Source organism: Lytechinus variegatus, chromosome 2, assembly GCF_018143015.1.
Source record: "Lytechinus variegatus isolate NC3 chromosome 2, Lvar_3.0, whole genome shotgun sequence".
In the NCBI taxonomy this organism is placed as follows: Eukaryota; Metazoa; Echinodermata; class Echinoidea; order Temnopleuroida; family Toxopneustidae; genus Lytechinus; species Lytechinus variegatus.
In genome coordinates this window covers 55,055,349-55,079,587 of record NC_054741.1, presented here as the reverse complement: position 1 = coordinate 55,079,587, position 24,239 = coordinate 55,055,349, and the positions used below count along the sequence as shown (strand labels likewise).

Genomic DNA, 24,239 nt, shown 5'->3' with positions numbered 1-24,239 from the left:
GAAATTCAATTCACAGACTCTGATTGAAAAATGAGAGTCAAAGGCACTACACCGGGATGCTTCAAAGACTATTAAATAAAATAGCCCAACTTTCAAGCCTATCACGTCTCTAACCCTTAAATAAAATAAGACACAAATCATGTCAAATCACACTATGCAGCAGCCGCTTACCGATCGCGCAGAGCTTCATTCTTGAGGTCCACAAAGAGTGGGATGGAATCCCTGAACTCCTTCATACGTCCTTCAACCATCTGAGCCGTCCGGGAGCCCTTGATGTCACGGGGGAGCTTCTTGAGTGACTTGATGAAACCCTCGATACCATCAACCAGGTGGTTCACATTCAGGTTGGCCCAAAGAGTCTGAGCCCACTCTTCACGAGCAGCCTGAGCAAAATGACAGAGGCACATAAGACAACGATTAATTACATAATAAAGTAAAAGTAAAATTAATACCGAACTCTAATATATAACAGGGAATACAATTCTGTGACATGTGCTCCAATAGAAAATCTGCAAGTTGAGCCTCCAATTTAAGCTTCACCAAAGGCCTTTCACAATCCTTTCACTGTAAGCCTGTTTATAAACCTACCTTTTGGTCTTTGTACATATCACAGATCATATCAAGTCCAGAGAACAATTTCATGAAGCTGATAGACTCTGATTGTCACTGACTTACTTGTTGATCAGTTGCAATGAAAGAGTTTTATCTGTAATTTCATCAGCTAACTTGCTTTCACTCAATCAGATCCAAGTCTTACAAAGAATTGTGATTGATCAGATCAGCCACAACTACGGAAAGCCAGCATCATCAACATCCAACATTCATATTAATTCAAAATATTTCCTAGATATGATGTATATTCACACATTCATCGTTTTCATGACAATTCAGTGTGCTTATCTTTGTTCACAAAGTACATTTCCTAAAGAGAAAATTATGACATTGATGGATTTCCATGTAGTTGAAGTTGATCGGATCAATGGTAACTCTTTGCAGGACGGGGCCCAGATTTACAGTAGCTGTTTTCAATGAAAATTACAGACTATATGTTTTATGAAATGGGGATGATAAGATAACTAAGTATACGGGTAGTTAGAATTATATGAAGTACAAGAACAATCATTCAAACAAGGATGTTGCAGAGAACTGAAAATGAAAGCATGACAATCATCCAGAAGCCACTTTGTACACAAATATGATTTCTTACAGCCAGAAAATAAGTTGATAAGGCCAGAGTTCAGTCTTTAACTTGATAAGTAGCAGCCCTGTTTCAAGAAAAACATAAAATCTGTAAAATATCATGTTTCTGCCTACCTTCTGAGATTTGTAGATGTCGTAAATCTTATCAAGACCAGACATTTCCTTCTGGACTTGAAGCAGTTCAGGATACATGGTGATGGGCAGATCAAACAGCTTCTCAGCATTGGCCAACTCCTGTCTGTCTCTCTCATAGGTAGCCATTTCTTTTTTAAATTGCTCCAGCAGTTCCACACCTATTTTTGATCAAGAATGAAATAAATGATTATTGCATGCTCTGGTGTTAAGGAATTGCAACACAAAAGCAGGTCCTCTGGATCACCCTGTTCAACATCAATTGCAGAGCGACTGCTTACTTATACCTTGGTCACATTTGCTCTATGCCCGGCAAGTCAAACAGTTCATTGGTATTTTGTATGATCTATACCACTCGACTGGACCCAGGGCTTCAATCAATATATATCAACTTGGTTTATACAGGTAATTAGTCCCTATCTCACACCAAATAGACAAACTACTATAAACTTGGCTGAATTGCCATTTGGTCAACACTGCACTGGTGACAACAATGGCAATTCCACACATCAAAGGAGGGATCAAACTTTGTTTCCCATTGTGCTATCAGGAAAAAAAAGCATATTTCATATAATGATATACAAAAGAAATAGTGTGTTGGTAATGCAATCGGTTCCCTCATTTACATCCTGACCACGACGTGCATATAACTGTTTTGTGAAATTATGCAAAGCTTTTACAATGTAATAACTTTCTCATATTGTTATTTTGTAATATGATTATGATGAAATGGTTAGCATTGAGCTTGTTTTACCTTTTTATATTTCAATCAAATGTTTAGTTCCCCTTCCATCCCTGAACTCATGACACAAAAAATATATTCCTACCTTTATCTAGATCATTGCCCACTGCTCCAGGGCCATTCATCTTGAAGCGTTTTTGGAAGCTATTCAGTTCAGTGCTGAAGCCACCTATCTGCACTTGAGTGATCTGTCAGGTATGAAGTCATGAAATGGATTATCATTTTATATTCACAACTCTGAGCAAAAGAAAAAGTCATTCACACATGGCGTGACAAAGCACAGCAATGTTATATTTTACATCATCAAAGTAAAATATGTCTTCTCCCTGCATATCATGAACTGCCACAAAGTTGTTTCAGATATTGATTGAAAACTATTTAATTTGATTCATTACTTGACAGCACGGTTACAGAGTAAAGCCAAATAAACTAGCAATGAAGTGGAGCCGAAGCTCATGAAAGACAGTTTGTTCTGCTCCCTGGAATAAATGTTAAGTTTTTAAAAAGGCTTGTCTTAGAAAAAAAGCATACAAAGGAACAAACATAACACGTGTAAATTATCTCAGGTCTGAAAAAGGGCAAAAATTAATAATGAATGAATTTGAAGATTGAATGCTGATTTTCTTCACCAGGGCTCCGTAACACACAGGTTTGCGATGAATCGCAAATATGAAAGAATCGCACTGATTTGTCCCTTGTCAGTATTTCAAACCTAATGCACGTGTAACATTGATATTGATTGGCCAGTTCATTTAGTGATTGATCTCTAACCTTTGTGTTACAGAGCCCTGTAAAGCAGAATGGCAGTAGTTTGCATGCGAATGGGTTTTTTTACTGATGCTGGCATAAGGCGTTAAGATCAAGCATGCCCCACACGATATGCACAGCGCACCTGAGAGATAACACCCTTCTGCATGACCATGAAGAATGAGAAGTGTCACAAGTGTAAATCCTAATGCCCTTCTGCCAGCAAGATGACATATGAAACATCCATTGCTTCAAGTCATATAGCTGCATATCAATTGTCACATTAAGGTGCCAATAAAGAATGATGGGGTAGATTTTGAGGTACCTCAGGCGATGGTTCGTGAAGTCTCCACTACACTTCACTACCCTCCACTACACCTACCCGAACCATCGGTGTAGCGGATGTAACGGTAGTGTAGTGGAGCCTACACAGACCATCGCCTGAGGTCATTTTGACGGTACAGTGCACATGTTGGACATACCTCGGTGAATTTTTTCTTGACAACCACCAGACTAGCGTCCACGTGTTTGGACTCTAAGAAGAGATCATCCCACATCTGCTTGATGTTCTGACAGGTCTCCGTCTCTTCCTCCGACACCGGGAGGTTGTACATGGACAAGGTGCGGTAGCGCTCCAGGATATCGGCGATGCGCATCTCAACGGTCAGGGACATGTCACGGATGTCAGAGATGACGCGCAGGACAAACTTGAGGTCCTCAAGCGTGTCGGGAGCCCTCTTCAGGTCAGAAGCCAAGCCCTGAGATAACATTCATTTAAAAACGAATAAGTCAAAAGATCCATTGTTTCATTTCTGATGAATGTCACAACTACAGGTAAAACAGTATAATCATCAACTATGAGCATTAATCAGTGTAGTGAATTTTAATGTGATTAAATGAAATGGAAGAGGAATCTCAATCTAAAACACAGAATTTAGATCTACATTAATGTAATTAGTGTATAAAGGTTAAGGTATCTATAAATGTTCAGAAGATAATCTGAGCAGATTTCAGACAGCAGCTGTCAGGGTGGAAATATTTTATTTGCTTACAAATATGTATCTAGCTAATAAATTTACAGTGCATTTATAAGCAAAAGGAAAATAACAAATTTATGGTTAAGAAAAATAAAATACATAATAAAAACAATCAACATTAATCAACACATTGGTAAATATCATATTGCATGCAAAAAGATAAATATGGCAGTGAAACTTACTGTGAGTTCAGTCTTGAGGCCCATCAGGTCTTCCTTGACTGCATCCTGCAGAAGCTGCCCAAGGGACTCCACCCACTTACGGGCGTGGTCTCTGACAGTATCAGCAAGGAGCTTCATGTGGAGGCGGATGCAATCCTCATCCTTGATCTTGGGCTGGTTCCCAACCTGAACATATCGAGAGAAGATTGAGGCAAGAGAAATATTTAAGGATTGATATGTTGGGATATTTATATAAAAATATGGCGATAATTGCATTGCAGAATTGTAATAATTGGTTCTCAAATAAAGTACATGCACAGAGAAAACCCCTGTTGTAACATGAAAAATGGAATACTGGTATACAACCGATTGTTACTTTATCAAATGATCTGCCACATACTTGCAGTTATGCTTAATTGACTGTATATTGTATATTTTGTCTTAGAAGTTTTAACACAGATTTGTATCAGATAGAAATGTCCCATGCCCACATTAAAAGTCACATTTCATATAACCAACAGAACTTGATACGTAGATGAAGTTCTAGTTTTTGCGCAAAATAATCAACTAGAAGTCTTTTTCAACAGAAATATTCTTATATTTGAAGAAAATTTTAAGCAGTATGTTACTGGAAGTTGAGTAAATATTAAACACGTAACAAAAGTTGCATATTCAAAACTTCACATCAAGTAACTTTGGAAAAACAAGGTTTATGGCATACCTCGGTGGCCAGATTAGAGTAGAACTGTAGCTTGTCATCATAGGCAACACAGGTTGGATTCTTAACAGCAAACTTCTCCAGCATTATGGTCTTATCCAGCTTCCACAGAGGCCTATATCGCTTCCACCTAGGTCACACATGAACGTAACAATGGACTTACACTTGTAGGCCAAGGGTGCATTTCATCAAACAAAGATACATTTATTGATCTTTGTTATAAGCTACTAAAATCCTTGCCTCTGATTGGCTCAAAGCAAATTTGTTACGGAAAATCACTGACTATCTGTTTCACAAAACAAGGTTTATTCAGACTTGTTGTGACAATGTTCAGTAACATTTTCGGGTACAAAGTCAATGGCCCGTATTCTGAAGTTGAGTTTAATTCAAACTCTGGTTTAAAGTGTTGTGATTTAACTATGGATTGCCAATAATGGCATAAATCTCTAACAGTATAATTCAGTTCATTTTTCTCTAAAATCCTTTTTAACTGTTTTGAAAGGATTATAAGATAGCTTTCTTTACCATTCACGAGTTAGGGAAGAGCACAGTAATCATAAGAAATATACAATGTAAGGACAATTTTGACATTGTTGGCTTTAGCACAGAGTTAGACCATGGTCTAAACCTGACTTTAGAATACGGGATAATGGGTTATGAGGCATCAAAGAATGTTGCATAGGAAAGCAACTATTCTTTTGAGGCAAAGATAGAAAGACTGCAGACCAATCAGATTCTTTGTTATACAAGGTTAATCCAACTTATAACTCTAAAGGCAAACTAATTTGTCCAGAGTTGCTCACATACATAAAAATCATGATATCATTCTGGGTAGAATATTCATCGAATGAATAAAGCACAAAGGTTGCTGGAAGTAAAAACAGAATATCAACTGAATAAATCTGGAAGTGATTTAAGACATTGGTGCATGTAGCATGCAATGTAAAGACATAATAATCAAGGTTTGCTAAATCACAAAGGGATGTAGTGACTGAACCCAAACTACAGCTAAAAATACTTTGAGTTTTGGGCTCAAAAGGACTGATAATAAAGAGTAGTTGAGAAGACTCTATCATTCGAGAAACCAACCTGTTGAGGTATTTGGTGAGATTGGTCAGTGATTTCTGCATGGATGTTGAGGACGTCTGGACGAGCTCAATGACCGCAGGATCTGCTGAGATGTCTGAGAAGAAACTGAAGATGTATGGCTCATCCTCCCCATCTACATTCTGGGGCGGGGTCTCAATGCACGTACCATGCATCCAACGGACAAAGTTTTTGGTGCTGCAACCAAATTCAAACCCAAAAAGAATAGAACAATTAATTCATAATAATACTTCAGAGTGGCATTTCATGAGAGGACTTGAATGTTTTATCCAACAAAGTTTGTTTTATTCAGGAGATAGTATAACAGTGAGATTATGACTATCATTACAACTATTATTATCAATATTATCATCATCAACATTATCGTTATCATCACAATTTTTATACCTACTTCTCTCTGTCAAGATTTGTTTTTAGAGTGAATCCATGGTCTTATTTGTGGAGTCATGGTAGTGATCATATCAGATCATATCAGATTAGTCAGGGCAATCGTATTGATCAAAAAAAACATTGGACTGTTCAAATTTTTTCACAACCAGCAATGAAAAGCCAATCGTGGCATCGTGACAGTGGGAGTGAGATATGACCAATCTTTATCATAACCATCATCATTATTATCCTCTTCATGACTTACCCTTCAACCAGGTCTCTAACACACTGCATGGTGAGTTTATAGATCTCATTCGCAGCTGGTGCTAGGATGATCTCAGGAGCAGAAAGCATGGCTTCTATCTGGAACAGAGGCTTGTTGGTTACCAAGTCGTGGTTAAACTCAGACAGATTCCTAATCACCATCTAATCACAAACACAAAGAAAAGAGAACCTGGTGTGAACATAAGTGATCAGTGAGTAGGCTTTCCGTTAAGTAGTGCCAACTCTTTCTAGTGCATCAAGAAGGAAAATGAAGAATGTTGTCAATTACGTATTGAAACATATATACCAAAATAAGGGTAGAATTGCAAATTCATAACATAAAGCTAAAAAAAGGGGATACCTGTATAACTCATACTACACGATAAATTGAACGAAATATCAAGTAACAGTTTCCATTTATTATAAGTGAGCAGACAGAGTGAACAAAAATAAGCATATAGCGGACTGAAAAGAGTGAAGTAATTGGAATGACATTAGATAAAATATAAGGCCTTATACACACGCTTTAATCATTGGAGGGATCGGAGGAAAGATAATAGCATCACTTATATAGCGCAGCTACTCTATGCACATCATCTCCATGCTGAGCCACCATAAAGATGCTATTAAAGCATTAAGGGAATTAATTTGCTGGGTTTGAATTCACAACCTCCGCTTGTCGGAGTGTTCCAAAGAATTTGAAAATCTTAGTACTTCTTAATAGTATTGACCTTAAATTAACAATCATTGGCCTTTCTGAGAAATGGTTCAAAATCATTGTTCAATGTGACCAAGATGGCTTCACTTCATAATATATAAAAATATCTATAATTATCTTACCCTTGTCAGAGTTTCATAGACCCTCCTCTCCCAGAAAGCATAGTATGCAGCAAGACGTGGAGACTTCCCGGTGTTGGTATGGACGACCAAACCTTCCATCTTGGTTAGCAAAGGACCTATGGCTCGATACTTCCTGGACAGAGTCTCGTACATGTGAAGCCTCTCTCTCTCAATGTGGTCATAGAATTCCTTGAAGAAAGGGATAACATAACAAAATGACTAATGATAAGTCTTGGAAAGGAAGTCTGACCCCACTGACAAGAACACACTAATGGCAGAAATGTCCACACGCAGAAACTATCAGCTGGAACCAAGCATTGCATTTTCTTTTATGAAGCAATTTTTACAGCATACCCAAGAACATAAATCTGTCACAGAGCCTCATAATTAACATCATCATCGTCATCACCACCACCACCATCATCACCATTTCCTATTTCCACAATACATTTACAAAATAGATTAGACATAATCCGTGAAATTATGATAGGGAATACAGATATATCATCAACTTTATTGACACCCACATAAATTATGACCAATATTTCATCATCAGAGTTGTTTTCCCAATGTATTAAGCACTCTCATCATCATCATCATCATCATCATCATCCTCCTCCTCCTAATCATCATCATCATCCTCTTCCTCCTATCAATATCATCATCATCATCCTCCTCCTCACCATCATCATCCTCACTATCATCATCATCACCATCATCATAATCGTCATCATCAGCATCTTCATCATCATTGCCCTCACCATAATAATTTCAATAGTCATCATCAATTTCATCACATTTGAATACAATAATTCAATCACCACAAGTTCCCTATAGACAAGGGCATTTTTATGTGGCCTTTGCCTGCGATGCCAAGCATTAAAATGCAAGATACCGACTTACCTTACAACTTGGTAGGATGTCCTCTTTGACCTGGGGTGGAGGACCCTTGAACAGTTCAGCTAGCTCCATAGCTCGGAGACGAGCATCAATGTCCTTGGCATTCTTCTGGATTTGGTTTACCAAGGACTCAAACTTGGATATAGCCTGAGTTAATTGGAACAAGAAAAAGGAAAATAGACAGTGAAAGCTCATGGTATCAATATGTTTGCCGTTTTGGTGGTTCAGTAGTGGTAACTATTTAGCCAATTGCTAAAAAAGCAGCATAAAATTTTCAACAAACATGTATTTCTACTTAAAACTTATCATCTTAAATGAGGTGAAGGGTGACAAAGCATTTTCTCCTGCGACAATTGTTCCGGGCTTTATCTCATTCTCATCTAAGATTTAAGGTTAGGGTTATGTTTAAAGTTGGGTGTAGAGTTACATCCAGGGTTGAAATTAGTCATTTGACTTATGTGTGGAACTTATAGCAGAGCAATTGTCCTAGAAACAAATGAAATGGAACCCAAAATATAGATTTGAGTGTATGTGAAAATTAAAGATAATTCATACCTGTTCACATCTTGTGTTATAATCGGCGATACCGAGTGAGTTCCAGTTGAGCCGCTTGTGTCCTGGTTTGAGGGTACGTCTAAGGTCTTTCAGATGTTCATCAAGGAGTTGGGTCTGCAATAATTTTTACAAATTTTCATTTTTAATTCAACCTTAAATTCTCACAAGAACATCTCCATTATCATACACAAAGATATTATAATCCTATTCCCATGTTGTATTTAATCGTGCATCAGTTAAACATTTTTTTTATTTTAGTACACGTGTTTTATTGTCTGAATAAATTACTTGCCTGCATATATCAGTTTAAGCATAGATGTAACACTGTAAAGGCTAACGAATTATCCCCATTCCTCATAAAGGCTCAAACTAAAAAAATTCTAAATCTATATCAATTTCAATTTTATCAATATTTTTTTGACGTCTTTGACTGATATCCATAACTACACTAAGGGTGTGTTGCAAGAAAATATTTGCAATCAATCGCAAATATTCTGTTGTAATTTTACAGTTGATTAATCACTTTTAACTTTGGCAAATCAGAATACACTCCTTGTTTCATGGAGCAGATTAGCAATTACTCGCAAATTTGCAATTAATTGCATGGCATATGCTTGATTTTGGGAACGAAAATAGACTTGCAATTGATCGCAAGTTTCTTGCAACGCCCCATAAACATGTTTTGTGATCACATGCCGATTAAAAACTACTATCCCTGAGAAACAATAAGTATATTAGATGAAAGTTAAAATATCCTTGGAATTTTTCAAGCAGCACACTTTTGTGAGTTTGTGAAATGAGGGAAGAAAAATAGCCATTTTTCTTCATCAGTCAGTTGAATAAGTAGTAAGGTACTGATATTTAAAGGGGGATATTGCAATTTCTGAAATAGGGGAAGGGATAACAAGATTACCTCAGCAGCATCAATGGAAGAAATGACACCATGGTATCTCTGTAACATGTGATTCAGTCCATCCTTCCATCTTAGATACTTGTCTTCCTGCAAGAGAGCAAACCGCATAATTGGGTTTATATCCAGTTGGTCTACTTCTTCTCAGATAGTCTAGTACCACATGGGCTAACTACAATTAACAAGGCTTTCATTGAACAAAATAATGCCTGTCAAAGGACTGATGTCCTTTGAGAGGCTCCACTTTGTAAACAAGTGGCAGTCTCGCCTACATTACGTGATTCAACATAGCAGCAGTGCCGACTTTGAAAACGACTATAAAATAATTATTTAAAAAAAAACGCCATTCATATAATAATATCTTACAACGTTCATTGACCCTAAATGACATTTGACCTTGATCATCATGTGGCCTTCGACCTGTGCAAGATGATCAGTGATACTTGATTACCCCTACATTTGTATGTCCACATTTCATGAACTATATCCATAAACATTCAAAGTTCTGATGGCAATTCCACAATTACCCCTAAAATGGCCAAAGTTCATTGACCTTGGTCATGTGACCTGAAACTCGCAAGGGATGTTGAGTGATACTTGATTACTCTTATGTCCAAGTTTTATGAAGTAGATCCATAAACTTTCAAAGTCATGATTGTAATTCAACAACAAGGCCCCAACATGGCCAGGATGAAATCCACTCTGAAGAGTGCTCAAGGCACATGATGCATTGGAAGTAAATCTAAAGGGGTTGGAAAGATTTCTGAAAGGCTCAACAGAGATACATCTTTTTAAGTTGTCAGAAAGGCTTTTTCCACAGGTTTTATTCTTTAAAAACATGGTAAACTGCATGGTCTTACCTGTAAGGCTACATTACGAGCCAGCTCAGGGATAGAGAAACCCAACTGCTCCATGTACTTCGTCTCAGTGATGATCTCTGATAGGTCTGGAGCAAAGTCTACTACATACTTGGTATCTGTACCAAGACCTGAAATAATACAATACAGAAGTAACAAAACTGTCAGATGTGTATTCAAGAAAGCCAGATGTAACTGAGGTCAATCATTGATTTCAAGAAAATTCTCTTTCAAAAATTTTCCAAGGACTAAAACAAACATGGATAAGAAAGAACTTGATTTCACTGTCCATAATACAATGACACTCTTCATATTGCCAAAATACCAGTATTACTTATTTAACTAAAACTAATTGTAATCAAAATTCTGCTACTAATGTGCAATGAGCCTGAACAAACTTGTTTAAATGTATCATTTATATTTTTTAATTGGTTAATTATGAATATATTTTTTCTTTGTAGCCAAGCCTTTGTCACATCCTGGTCTTCATTGACTCCTTCTTCATACCGTCTACATTTCTCTCATGGATCTACCTAGATCTATTTTCCACTTAATGAATATCGAATGAGCCGGATATCCTATTCTTTCTCTACAATCAATCAGGTGATTTTAATGCACTTATAACTGTTACACATAGAACTTAATGTAGCATAATACATGTATAAAAAACATTTATCTATAGAATACTACAAATTCTTTGTTGTTCACTCTTTTTTATGTATGTATTATATTAATTGTATTTGATTTTACCATGGTGGTGCCCCACCCACAAGTTTTTTTTAATGAAAACTTCTAGGGGCTCCCAATCCCATGTTTTACCTACTTTGGATATACCTGTATTTTTATGATTGATTGCTTGAAATAAATTTTGAATTGAATTGAATTTTTGAATTGAGGGATTTTTCACAAAGATTTAAAAAAAAAATGCTAATATTACCAGTTGCATGTGGTATGGGTATGCGTAATTCATCAATTAGCCTTGTGTTTAATAATATTTGTGCATTCACACTTGTACACACATATCGGCGCAGCCCCTTGTAAATAAACAATTATGCATTTTCCATTCCTGACAAAAGGTACAACCTTTTCTGTTAGTTCTTGACATTTGAACAATGACCTTACCCAGTGACCTGTGTGTGTCATCACCATCATCGCCACCCGAGGGTTCGTGGGTCTTTCCAGAAGGCAACTGGTCTTGAGGTCTGGTCAGGAGATTGCGCTTAAGTAAGCCAGGTAGGATCACCTCGACATGTTCACGCCACACCTTATACTTCTTATCCTCATATTCTTTCATCTGTCTGGCAACACCGAGGTACTTGGTCCTTGCCTACAGGAATCATGAATGCACAGAAAAATGATGAAGATTAGAGCTACAAACTAGAAAAAAATATATCATTTTAACAGCTGAAATCAGAATTTTGGTGAGGAAATCCAAGAAATACCATAAGACAACACATAAAACTGAAACTTAAGAAATAAATGTATTAAACCATCAGTATTCTTTTCATTTTTCAGTACTCAATACTGAACATCGGTATTACTTGGCAGCTTTGCATAGATGCATTAGTGATTTAGAACGAAAAAATACTATGAATGTTTGACTTGCATCCATGTAGATGACTTGCAACCATTTCTAAATTATGCTCAATATAAGATTTTGTTCTGACTTTTTAAACTTTTACTTTAAAGGTATATAATATCTTACTTCTGGGAACTGTTAAAAAAATGAAGTTATTATGAAGGCCATTCAACATGATCGAAACTTTCTTTTCTTCCATTAGGGCACTCTAAATGATAAAAGTGTACGGAAGAGCTAAAACTTTCTATCCATGTACATAATATGCATTAAATATTCAGTAAGAAAACCCACAATTCTTTTTTTTACAGCAACGTGAATATGTAATAGTTCATTGAATAGGGGGGAGGGGACTTACAGCTTTGCCATATTCACTGGAGAGCATATCCTCCATACTCTGGAACCTGATGATTGTGTGTTTGATGCGATGGAAGAGGGATCGTTCCCAAGCAATGGCTCCGGCTACAGGGGGTTGGTTCTTGGAGACGGGTGGATTGTGCTGATACTGCTTGAACAGAGCTTGTACTGTGTCAACCTGTGTATAGAACAGTGATTCAACAAAATATAGAAGAGGTAACAAGCAATAGAGACTAAATCCATTTTTATCATTTGGCATATGTTTGCATGTATAGAGACTCACTATGTGCATCAAACTGACTATGGTCCAACTCCAAAGAGTATCAACGTAGACTATTTCGGATTTGAAATGAGGGCATGAAGATGGTATTTTGAAGGGCAGGTCATACGTCAAATATGAAAGAGCAACTCTTAGAGAATCTACAGCATTTTTTTAGAAGTCTGTAGCATGCAGGATAAGGGAAATATGATGGGATAAGGGAGATAGAGGAATGGTATGCAAATAGACTTGAAATTTACAAAATGGCGCCTGGAAGGTCATGCACGAGTGATTTTGGAAAACTGAATGTATTTTACACAACTTGATGTTAAAAACCATGCCTGCCATATTTGGAGGAGTTTGGATGAGGGACGTGGCCGATGCAGGGTCCACAAAATTGGGGGGAAAAAGAAAGAAAAGATAACTGTGCTGTACATAGAAATGCAATCTACCTGTTGAATAATTGAATGAATAGAGGGTACTCATCCTCATTTACATTTATTTACTGTTCATTTACATTTGTGGGTGTTATAAATAAAATCTTCTGCTTTATAATGTAGAGAATGTTCACAGAGAAGGCTGTTCAGAAGGGAAAGGGGCAACCGAAGAAGAAATGGAAGAAGCAAGTGGTGGAGGAGAGGAGGGTTCGGTTGAGGAATAGGTTGCACTGAGTTAAGTAAAGTGAAGAGAGACGGGGCAGGGGTAGTCTCTGTTAATCTGAGGTGAATCCCGACCAGCCCCATGGTTGGTAACTAAGCCAGATTTAAATCTAAATTTCTAAAGACTGAAAGAAATATATTTCTATTTTTAAAATGGAAAAATGATCTGACCTCTTTGCCATACTGTAGGAGAATGTCATTAAACTTCTTCATCATCTGTGAGTTGATTGCCTCCCGGGAACGGATGTGCCTGAACTTGAGCAGCATGTCAAAAGCGCCCTCTGCTGACCGCAGCGTCTTGAAGGATTCGTCAATAAAATGCTTAGCCTCATCTTCTATGGCGGCTACCTCCTTGTTGAACCATTCCATGACCTTGCGCCATTGCAGCTGGTGCTTCAAGCTAAAGGGTTCAAAGTTGACCTAAATATACAAAGCATATTATATAAGACATAAGTGTATCGTGTATTAAATGCATTATGCCATCTTCACATTTCTCTTTCATTCAACGACATGCTATTCTTGTATAGTACATATCAATACAGGTTGTCATTATGAAGCGCAAACAATATTACATTGTATTACCTTACATACATGTCTCTAAAATCGATAATAAGATATTACAACCCATGCTTTAGCTGGAAAATGTGTAGTGCTTCATGAATTTCAGGAATAAAATCTAGAAAGAGGATGGGGCGCAACACAATGGGTGATTTCAAGTTCAGTGTTGACATTTTGGTAATGGTGTTAGGTCAATTTTTACACGATTATAAAACCAAACATAAAATAAAGATGGTCCTGAAAAGTCACTCACTAGTTGTTGAGATGTCAATAATGTGATCTGGATCAGTTTTACCAACTCTGAGTAAGTTATGGAGCTAGGGAAAGCAATCCAAATTTCAACACCAACAACAACACCGAGGCCACCACCAGACTTGAAATCACCCAATATTTCACTGAAGAATCGGGATTACATATACTTGTTATCAGCACTGAAATTTTAAACTATGACTTATGTCTGGACTATGAAATACTAGTAATCTACATTCATTACATCTACAATTTAAACACATAATCAAAATGGTATAGTTGATGAAATAATCACATAACATTTGAATTGGATGTATGATGTCATGATATATTCTCCTGTTAAATAACAAAAGCATGTTCTTTTTTAGGAGGAAAGCTATATTAATTTTCTTCATGATGGGACTTTTCTTGCAAAAGACCTTTGTACATGTACTACACAAAACATAACCATCTGTAATTCTCATGGTAATGTATTTCTCTGTGCAGTATGTGAAGTACTGCTTACAATCTTTTAATACAAAGTCGAAAAGGGTAACTCACATCTTGTATAGGTTCAACCAGACCATCAACTCTCTTAAGCACATCTTCAATGCGCTGCGGATCTCCGGTAACAGACTTCAGTTCAGGTCCAAAGATGTTGTAAAATTCCTCTAGGACCTTAAAGAAAAGAATTCCAAATTGTAAAATCGATTGGTCAATTCATCATGCGCATCATTATCGAAGAGAAAAAATACCCAGAGGATTCTGATATTTTTTTGTCATTGTACAGTTTAAATTACAGGACAGTAATAAGCAGAAAGATGAATATTATACCTGTGCAACATCATAGATATTCTGGCAGATGGTAGCCATGTAGTCTGTCCGCTCGAAGAGCTTCTTGCGGTCAAACTCCCAGCGGGCATCACGTCCAGAAGCTTCAATCTTGGCTCTGACCTCTAGGTAACATTCCTTCCACATCTCCAAAGTCTTCTTGGCTTCTGCAGTCTTGGCTTTCACTTGCACGGGGGAATCCCTGAAAATACACAAGCAGAAGTAGTCCACATTTCAGTCAACGTAATCAAGACAAATCAAACAAATCCAAAGTTGCATAATGAAATAAGAGTCAGGATAGAAACTCAGATAAGTTAAAGGACAAGTCCACCCCAACAAAAACTTGATTTCAATAAAAAGAGGAAAATTCAACAAGCATAACACTGAAAATTTCATCAAAATCGGATGTAAAATAAGAAAGTTATGGCATTTTTAAGTTTCGCTTATTTTCAACAAAATAGTTATATGAACGAGCCAGTTACATCCAAATGAGTGAGTTGATGACATCACCCACTCACTATTTCTTTTGTATTTTATTATATGAAATATTGTTATTTTCTCGTCATTGTCATGTGAAATGAAGTTTCATTCCTCCCTGAACACGTGGAATTCCATTATTTTAACATTTTGTGCTTCAGGCAAGGAGGTCCTAATCCTCAAATTCGTAAAAATTGAAATACTGTATAATTCAAACAATAAAAAACAAAAGAAATAGTGAGTGAGTGACATCATCGACTCTCTCATTTGGATGTAACTGGCTCGTTCATACAACTATTTTGTTGAAAATAAAGGAAACTTTGAAATGTCATAACTTTCTTATTTTACATCCGATTTTGATGAAATTTTCAGCATTGTGCTTATCTGATTTTTCTCTATTGATTCAAATCAACATTTTTCTGAGGTGGACTTGACCTTTAAGTTTTAAACATGTAATTGGTTCTGAATCTGGAATGAATTCTTACTTGAATATGGTCCTGATGTTAATGACCTTCTCAACTCGTTCAGCCAGTTCCCAGGCAATTCTTTCCATCAGGGGGATCATGCGCTCATCTGTATTGTAGTGCCTTGAGATAATCCAAACCATTCGCAAGGCATTCATCATGGATGGGATGGTGTCCAGGACAATCTGAAACCCTGCACCATGCGTTAAGTTCTTGAAGTGCCTCTCAAGGGTGCTGAGGAAGCGGACATTGTCCTTTGCCTCTACGTAATACTTGTTCAGCTCTGCCCTGTTGAGATCAAAACTCTGCAGGATGGCATGGTCGCCCATGGCATCCTTCTTGGCCAGGATGTCTAGCATTTTCTTGACCTTTGGCATCTTGATCTGCTCACTGAGAGCGCTCAACGCTGCATTCCGCTCGCGCCAGAAATCAATCTCAGCAAGTGGGCCATTACCATGAGGAGTCTTTTTCAGCTGAACCTCAACAGCACTAGCAATCTGTTTTGTCCATTCAAGTGTTGTGTTCTCAATCTCATGTATGAGTACATCGTCTTTGGCAAGCTCAGTCGGGTCTCCATCGGTTAGGAGGTCCGGAATGTCAAGTCGGACCTCCCCTTCAATCTGTTGGATAGTACGCTCGATGTGCTTGGCAAACTTCTCCATGTTGATGAGGAAATCATCTCTTAAGAGGGCATGTTTCTGAAGTTCAGCCACATTTACCTCTTCTTGTTCTTCATCTGAATCATCAGGTTGGATACCAAGACTATCCTTTGAGGATGACGACAGGGCAGCAGCTTTCTGTTCTGCTTCTGTTGGAGCATCCCCATTCTTGTGAGCACTAAAGGATAGCAAGGGGATGTACACCTGCAGGGGTATTGAATGACAAATGATTTCATTGTTTTGCTTCTCAGCTGCATAGTTGGAGTATAGTGGGTACGGGATCTACCCCCGGACTATACAATTTATTATACTGGAAAGAACTCACTTCAGTCTATCAGATAAGATTTCTATTTTTTGAACATAGGAACAATCTTTTCATAAATGTAATCAAAAGCCAAAGTTCACAAGGTAGATTGATATTTTCTCCAAGTTATACCTCTATTTTCAAGCAAATTTACACACTGAATATCATTGTTCATATTTTCGTCCAGTGCACAAGCAATGTCACCCTATCTACGCTTCTATAACCTTCATGTTGAATAAAGTTATCCCCTCATTAATCATCTTTTAGTACCATTAAGATATTTCAAACCTCTAATATCACAAATTTCCAATATTTGAAAAACTAAAATATAAGAATGAATATGAAAATTCGATATATCTTGAAATGCTTGTTTCTCAAAGGATAAAATACAGTCACCTTTTAATCAAATATTTAATTCTTATTCTCACCTGGGTAATAATCTGTTCCAGCATGACTAAGGAGTGACCGTTGAGGATACCGTATTCAAAGAACTTTGGCAGCATGCTCTGTGCTTCATCCATGGTGTTGGGAAGGTCTACCATTCCCGGTGTGTTTCGGATGAAGTAAATGCAGTCTTCCTCTGCTACCTGCTCAGGTACATGCCCATGGCACATGTACAGCAATGTGCGCATGAAGGTCTCCCTGATGATTTTCTGATGAAAAAGTAAAGTAGTGGGTTGTTCTGAATTACATGTGAGAATGAATATATGCCCAGTCAGAAATTTGCTGGGTTCAATCCAATTATTGGAGTACCAAATAGGAAATTATATTTATTTTAAATATTGGGTTTCCTTTATAATATGTTCCATATTGGTCAGCTTTGACACAGAATCTTGACATCAAGACTAGCTCTCTGTTCTTTATCTCACATACTTGCAAACTTGCTTTAGATATATGCTTTTACAGACATTGCAACCCTAGATTTAAGTGTGCAAGAGGAAACCGGTGTAAAATCATCGCATAACAGGTGCATATGTCTATGCTGTTACCTGCTCAGTATTATGATAGCATCACAATCATCCAGCAAATGTGCTTGGGGAAATGAACGTTTTCAAGAAGACAATTCGTTGGCCTAGAACCGCTATGAGAAATGAGCATATGCGAGAAGAACTCCTGAGCAACTACCTCGAGTAAGCTCATTTTAAAACTTTCGGCGAAATAGGTGCATCACAGAAGTTTGTCGCAAATCTACCGCTCCCTCACACAAGCGTCTTGAACTCTCATAGTGAACGAGTTAACCAATGACTGACATTTTCATAGAAAGTGTACATACTGTTGTAGGTTGTTTTTCTGGGGATGGTGCATCAGGATCACCTTCTCCGCCCTCGGCTGCCTGGACAGGCTCAGGTTCAGGAGGCTTAGGCTCTTCACGAGGAGTCTCAGGTTCTGGCTGGGCCTCTGTCTTTGCCGATTGATTCCTCTTTCCTTTCTTTTTCTTTTTCTCTGTCAAGGGTAGAATTAAATATTAAGCCTGTTATATATATGTCAATACGGTAGTGCAACAGCTTATTCCACCTATTCTGACACTCTCTTTCAGCTTAGGCAGTTTCGGCTTTTGAGATGTTACCATGTTTTAAGAGCCTTGAAAAAAAATTCCCTCAAATAAATTTTATTATGTCATCTTACACTTACAAACTTAGTGAGAAGCAAATGTTATCAACAACAAAAAAAGAACAATTTTTTGTATCAAAACATTATCCTCATTCAACATCTCTCCCTAGAGGGGATATTCTCCAAGTACAAATCTCTCCCTGGCAAACAACATTTTCCCGCAGGATAACTCCTCCCAGGACATACCCCTTCGAACCCATGCCACCAGCAAATTGCCCTGCCAAGTTCTATTGCATAAAGTTACTTTTTTTTACCATCAAATGGTTACTTCCATGAAATTTACCATGGTAGTTCCTATTTGACAGCAAAGTTCCAATGACAGAAACTCTTATTACGCAAAGGAATCCAGGAGAGGTATCCTCTTGGTAGGTAGATGCTCCAAAAATTGTCATTGACATGCCACATCCTTTCCTTCACATAAACTTACTTTTCCCCTTTTCTTCTGTTGGGGTTTCAACCAGCTCTGCAGGGGTAGGTGGAATCTCTTCAGCAGGTGTAGCACCCAACAAACCTTCATCACCTTCAATGTTTTCAGGGAGGCCATCTGTCTCAGAAGGTTCTAGCAAGTGAAGAGAACAATGTACTTAAAAATAATTTTCATTTCATTCTCTTGCAATGCTATATCAATTAGATATCTCTTATTTTTTGCCTTATCTCGATTTATGAAAGCTCACTTACCCCCCCCCCCCCCCCCGAGTGTAATTAAATACATCTTAAAGAACTTTTTTTCTAAATCCCAATATTTGTGTCTATCTGACAAGAAATTGTTTTTTTTTTAATTAAGTCCAAATTAATGTGAGTTTCAAGTCTTCCATGTAATTGTCTGGGGTTCGAATCATCACGATACATGTATGGCAAACTAATCTATTATAACTTTGTAAATAAAACTTCTTTACGACGAGATCAGTTTTGACAAAATATTGACAATATACTGGCAAATTTGTCACCTCTGGTAACCATTCCAAGAAAAATGTCAACTTTTCAACAAAATTTAACCCAAGATTAAACATGAATTTCAATTTATTGCACATAGATTTTCATTTGAGATTCGTTATATTTTGTGGGGGCACCGTGGTCTACTGATCAAGACTCTCTTCTTTCAATCTGAGGAACGTAGTTTGCTTCTCAGACATCGAGTATTGTCTTTCAGCAAGAAATTTACCCACATTGTGATGCTTTCAACGCAGGCGAGGTAAATGGGTACCAACAGGAATTAATCCCTCAGAAAGCTATGTGCACCGAAATAGGTAGACTAGCTTAGCCAGGGTATTATAGGAGCGCCTTGAGCACCTAACAAGGTGGATACACATAAATCCTATATGCCCAAAATCTTATAAAAGTTTGAAAGAAATACATTGTCTTGGTTTGAAAAAAAAACCTGTCATTTTTAAAATTGAAAAAAAAAATGGTGCATGTCTGCATGTTCTTTCACTTTACACACAATTTGGGGAATTGATGAGAAAGGCTGTATTATTTTGAGGCTGTCATATGAAATGCCTGAAATTAAATATTTTCTCCCAATTTTGAGTCTGATATTTCAATGAATATCTGTCAATGTATGCAAGTGCAAACTTTGTGGTTGTGGCATATTTTTAAGTTTTATTGCACACATAGATATTTGCAGACAGGGAGGGGTATACTGTGAGTGTGGGTCTGCACAGACTTTGCCACTTTACCACATTCAATAATTATTCAGGCTGAGTATGAATCATGATTTCAGCCACAACAAATTTTTAACATGATCTTTCACTAACTCAGTGCCTCATGTGTAACAAAAAAACATAAATCCCATTTTTGGAAGAGTATCATGCCTGCGACCGGGCTAGAATTCTTTCCACCCCAGTCTTTACTTGGCTAATTCAGTTCGGATGGACACGAAAGAGCAACCGCATCAAAACATGTTCAACAGCGGAGCTCCGCTCATACTCAGCCCGCCCGGCTCGGGGCAATCGTTCCTCTGTCCTCGGCGGACGCGAGGCATCGCCAGGCCTGAGGAATAGAATCCCGGGATTAGAATCATCTGTTAGGCCTAGATCTCTTTAAACTCTTTTGAAACATTTTCTATTGGGCCTGTATACAAACCTATTTCTATCTCAACTTCTCTTTCTTCTTGTTGGACTCTTTTGTAAAATATAGCAGCTGATCTTCCTTCTTCTGGAGTTTCATTAAGAAATTTCGCAAGGCTTCTCTCGTATTCGCCGTCATCTCGGTTCATCAACTCCTCAAACACTTCAGGATCAGTAATGTTTAAGGCATGGTAGACCTTGTCTCTCAGCCATTCAAAACGAATATCATCCATGGCTTTGTCTTTCCTTTTCCGTTCCTTAAAATAATGATATTATGTTGATATTTTCAACATTTTCCACTAAATTTTGGTTCCAACAATAATCGCGATACATATTCGAAAAACAAAACCGCAGTACGCACCTAAACATGTTTACACATTCGCGCAATAATTGATTGGTAAAATACGTCCAAATAATCGTTGAAATGCACATTAAAAATAATTATAAAAATCAAATCATCGTGGTTAAATTTATTTCATATTGATATTACATTCCACGCTCTCTGAAAATTTGATAGAATGCAGATTAATTCGATAAATTATAACTTATTAAATTACTCCCCGGATTACTCTGTATCATTGCGCGCAGCTGGCTGGAACTAGACTGGTACGAGCGTTCATGACTACACAGGCAGAGAAATGGTTGCTAGGCAGATTGACATTGTGATATCTAGATCGATTTTGAACATTTTGACAAAGATTAACTGAGATTCAAGAGAAATGTTGAAAGCTTCATGTTTACAAAATATATCATAACGCTCACCTATAAGTAAACAGGAAATGAGTGCATAAAAATAGCAACAAATCCACTGTATTGAGAACATAGGCCTATGTATCTGCGAGATTGCAATCAAATGAGCCGTTATCTAAATCCTAATGCTTATTTGGATTCATAATTTCACAGAATAATTTTTTTCTTCTTATTATTATTATTATTTGTTCTTTCCTTTCACGAACTTTGAATGCAAATCTGGCTATGATCTAGCTATCTATCTATACGAATATATCGCATACATTCGTAATTCCGAAGCTTCGTAATTCCGAAGGTTCGGTTATTCCGAAGGTTCGTATTTCCGAAGGTTCGGAATTCCGAAGGTTCGTAATTCCGAAGGTTCGTCAATCCGAAAACGAAATAAGGTTCGTAATTCCGAAGGTTCGTTAATCCGAAAACAAAATAAGGTTCGTAATTCCGAAGGTTCGTTAATCCGAAAACGAAATAAGGTTCGTAATTCCGAAAATGAAAATAATTCATTTTGGTAACAAAAACGATGTTGTCATTACAAGATTACACGATATTATGCAATGATAGTAATAACGATCGATGATACATGCGTGTGTTGGGGCCAAAGCATGTATTTCATTAAGAATATAGGCGCCCTGATCAAGCATAGGCTAATTTCGATTTTATCTGAGCAATTGCTGCCTAAGCAAATGGTTTAATTAAAGATGCAGGGGATCAAGTGTGTTGGAAGCGTGCGAGCAACCTCTAGATAATAGGATTTGTATTGGAGGGGATGTCATTTTTAATAACAGCTTCTGCTGGTGGTAATAAAAATAAAAATAATACTAATAATGATCCTTGTGAGATGTTGAAAGCGCGAATCGCAAGCTCAAACTAGTAGACATTTCATGTAACAAGACGCGAAGTGAGCATTCGGAGCATTTTTTGTAATCGTGAGAAAGATGTGTATCTTTCTAAAGAATTAATGCGAGGGCGAGCTGTAATTTGTTTATATACTGACCTGGGGCCCGTTGCATGAAACTTTTTACCTGAGAAAACTCAGGTTGTTTTTACAGGAGTTTTTGCCCTGTGCTAAAGTCAATGGCGGAAATCAGACTAACCTTAGTTTTCAGTTTTTACCAGAGTTTTCTCAGGTAAAAAGTTTTATGCAACAGGCTTCAGAAAGTAATCTTTTAAGGACTGCATTTAGTGACTCATGAATAGAATATATATCTCACGAACTAAATAATGAGAGCGCGAACAGCAAGCTTAAAATTTGTGATATTCCAACCTGAAAACTGGACATTTCATACTTCTTTTTTTGTAACCAGGAATAGAATGAGTTCCTCAATGAACAATACTTGATGCGAGCGAGAAACGTGAGCCAAATTTTTCCGATTTTCCAACCTAAAAACTGGACATTCTAAGCATTCTTGTAAAAAAAAATAATAGCTGGGAGAATAGTTTTCAGAACTGAAGTGGCTTCCCTGGGTAAATAATATCTATATCAATATTATCATTCTAGGCCCACATGAAATTTCCAAAAGTTTGAGCACGTGATTCGCTCGCAACATCTCACAAGGATGCCCTTTTAACAGTAATTGACCAAAAAGGTGAATTTTACATCTTCAGATTTGACTTTTTCCCCCAAACCGCTTGCTCTCTACGCTCGCAGAAATGAAACGTAAATATATAACTTTAGTGATCACTTAAAAAATTGTGCTCAATTTAGTTACTACAAAACACACAACCTCTTTACACAGATGATAATCTAATGGTGAAAATATCCGTTTGCACCAAATTGCCCCTTTTGGCCCCTTTTTTTTGCTTTGCCCCCCCCAAAAAAAATACTTTCCGCCGCCATTGGTTAAAACACGCATCGTCTTCATGGCTAACTGCAAAAAGTTCTTAAAATGTCCCCTTTAGATCAGGTCAGAGCTTATATATTTAAAAATTCTGTTCGCGCTTCTTGCTAGCAGTTATTATCTAAATTTAGTTACATAGGCATCTCGCTTTGAAGATCACAAACATATTAAAAAAAATATATAGCTCGCGCTCGCATTATTTAAGAAGGGTTTATCATGTTATTACATATTTACTTTATTTTATAAGGATAAAGCTAATTATTGACTGTTAGGACTACCCTTTCAAAGAAACAAACAAAAATCAACTTTAAACTGCCGATCAAGGAAAATATGGCTAAAAAAAATTGCCCCCCCCTCTAATTTGACGAGAGTTTGATCCGCCGGGAGGGAGGCAGGGGGCATCAAAAATGAAATAACAAACAGGGGAATTAATATTTTCCCAAATGGGAAAGTTCCTTTTTCAAAAATAAATATGCCGTTTTTCATGTTTTTTTTTTAATAAAATACTCTTTTTAAAGTATACAAGTTAAGTTTTCAGGACTGGAATATTGAAAATTTTCAGCTTGCGCTTCGCACTCTCATTCGATTGGTGAAATATGCATCCTAAAGAGGTCACTAAATGCTTTCTTTAACATGTTCCTTTTCTGGTCAGTATGTTTAAGCTCGCGTTTTGCGCTCGTGTTAATTCTTTAGTTAGATGCACATCTTTTTAATGACAGCAGAAATCTGCTCGGATTTTTAAAAACTAATTTTCATTTTTTATTGAAATAACCTAAAGTTTTAGCTTGTGATTCACGCTCGCAACACCTCGCAATAATGCCATTTTAAGAATAATTGACCACAAAAAAGTTATACAACTTCACCTTTGAATTTGTTTTACCAAGCCGCTCGCTCATTATACTCTCTCCCGAAAAATAAAGCCTAAATATAAATTTTGCCATAATAAGAAGTCACTTCAAAAAAGTTTTTCTCTACTTAATCACTATCAAACACACAATGACTTCAAGCAGATGATAATCTTAAGGTGAAAATATCACCAAAGTGCCCATTTTGACGTATGAGTTTC

General features: G+C 37.1%; 1 protein-coding gene across 1 annotated transcript in view; it reads right to left on the bottom strand.

The window, feature by feature from the left end:
• LOC121408397 (dynein heavy chain 10, axonemal-like) overlaps positions 1 to 20,951 on the bottom strand; it is a 62,027-nt gene extending 41,076 nt beyond the window's left edge. Inside the window, exons 1-23 of the mRNA XM_041599869.1 lie at positions 20,605 to 20,951; positions 18,950 to 19,081; positions 18,185 to 18,354; positions 17,340 to 17,564; positions 15,970 to 16,811; positions 15,011 to 15,209; positions 14,738 to 14,854; positions 13,562 to 13,810; positions 12,474 to 12,650; positions 11,662 to 11,866; positions 10,543 to 10,670; positions 9,686 to 9,772; positions 8,773 to 8,886; positions 8,221 to 8,364; positions 7,318 to 7,506; positions 6,479 to 6,639; positions 5,827 to 6,021; positions 4,741 to 4,867; positions 4,041 to 4,205; positions 3,304 to 3,579; positions 2,160 to 2,262; positions 1,315 to 1,493; positions 172 to 383 (exon numbers count right to left, since the gene is read on the bottom strand). Of these exons, the coding sequence (XP_041455803.1) occupies positions 172 to 383; positions 1,315 to 1,493; positions 2,160 to 2,262; positions 3,304 to 3,579; positions 4,041 to 4,205; positions 4,741 to 4,867; positions 5,827 to 6,021; positions 6,479 to 6,639; positions 7,318 to 7,506; positions 8,221 to 8,364; positions 8,773 to 8,886; positions 9,686 to 9,772; positions 10,543 to 10,670; positions 11,662 to 11,866; positions 12,474 to 12,650; positions 13,562 to 13,810; positions 14,738 to 14,854; positions 15,011 to 15,209; positions 15,970 to 16,811; positions 17,340 to 17,564; positions 18,185 to 18,354; positions 18,950 to 19,081; positions 20,605 to 20,821 (4,613 nt within the window). The 5' untranslated portion in view covers positions 20,822 to 20,951. The remainder of the gene's footprint in view (positions 1 to 171; positions 384 to 1,314; positions 1,494 to 2,159; positions 2,263 to 3,303; positions 3,580 to 4,040; positions 4,206 to 4,740; positions 4,868 to 5,826; positions 6,022 to 6,478; positions 6,640 to 7,317; positions 7,507 to 8,220; positions 8,365 to 8,772; positions 8,887 to 9,685; positions 9,773 to 10,542; positions 10,671 to 11,661; positions 11,867 to 12,473; positions 12,651 to 13,561; positions 13,811 to 14,737; positions 14,855 to 15,010; positions 15,210 to 15,969; positions 16,812 to 17,339; positions 17,565 to 18,184; positions 18,355 to 18,949; positions 19,082 to 20,604) is intronic.
• Positions 20,952 to 24,239: the final 3,288 nt, after the last annotated feature.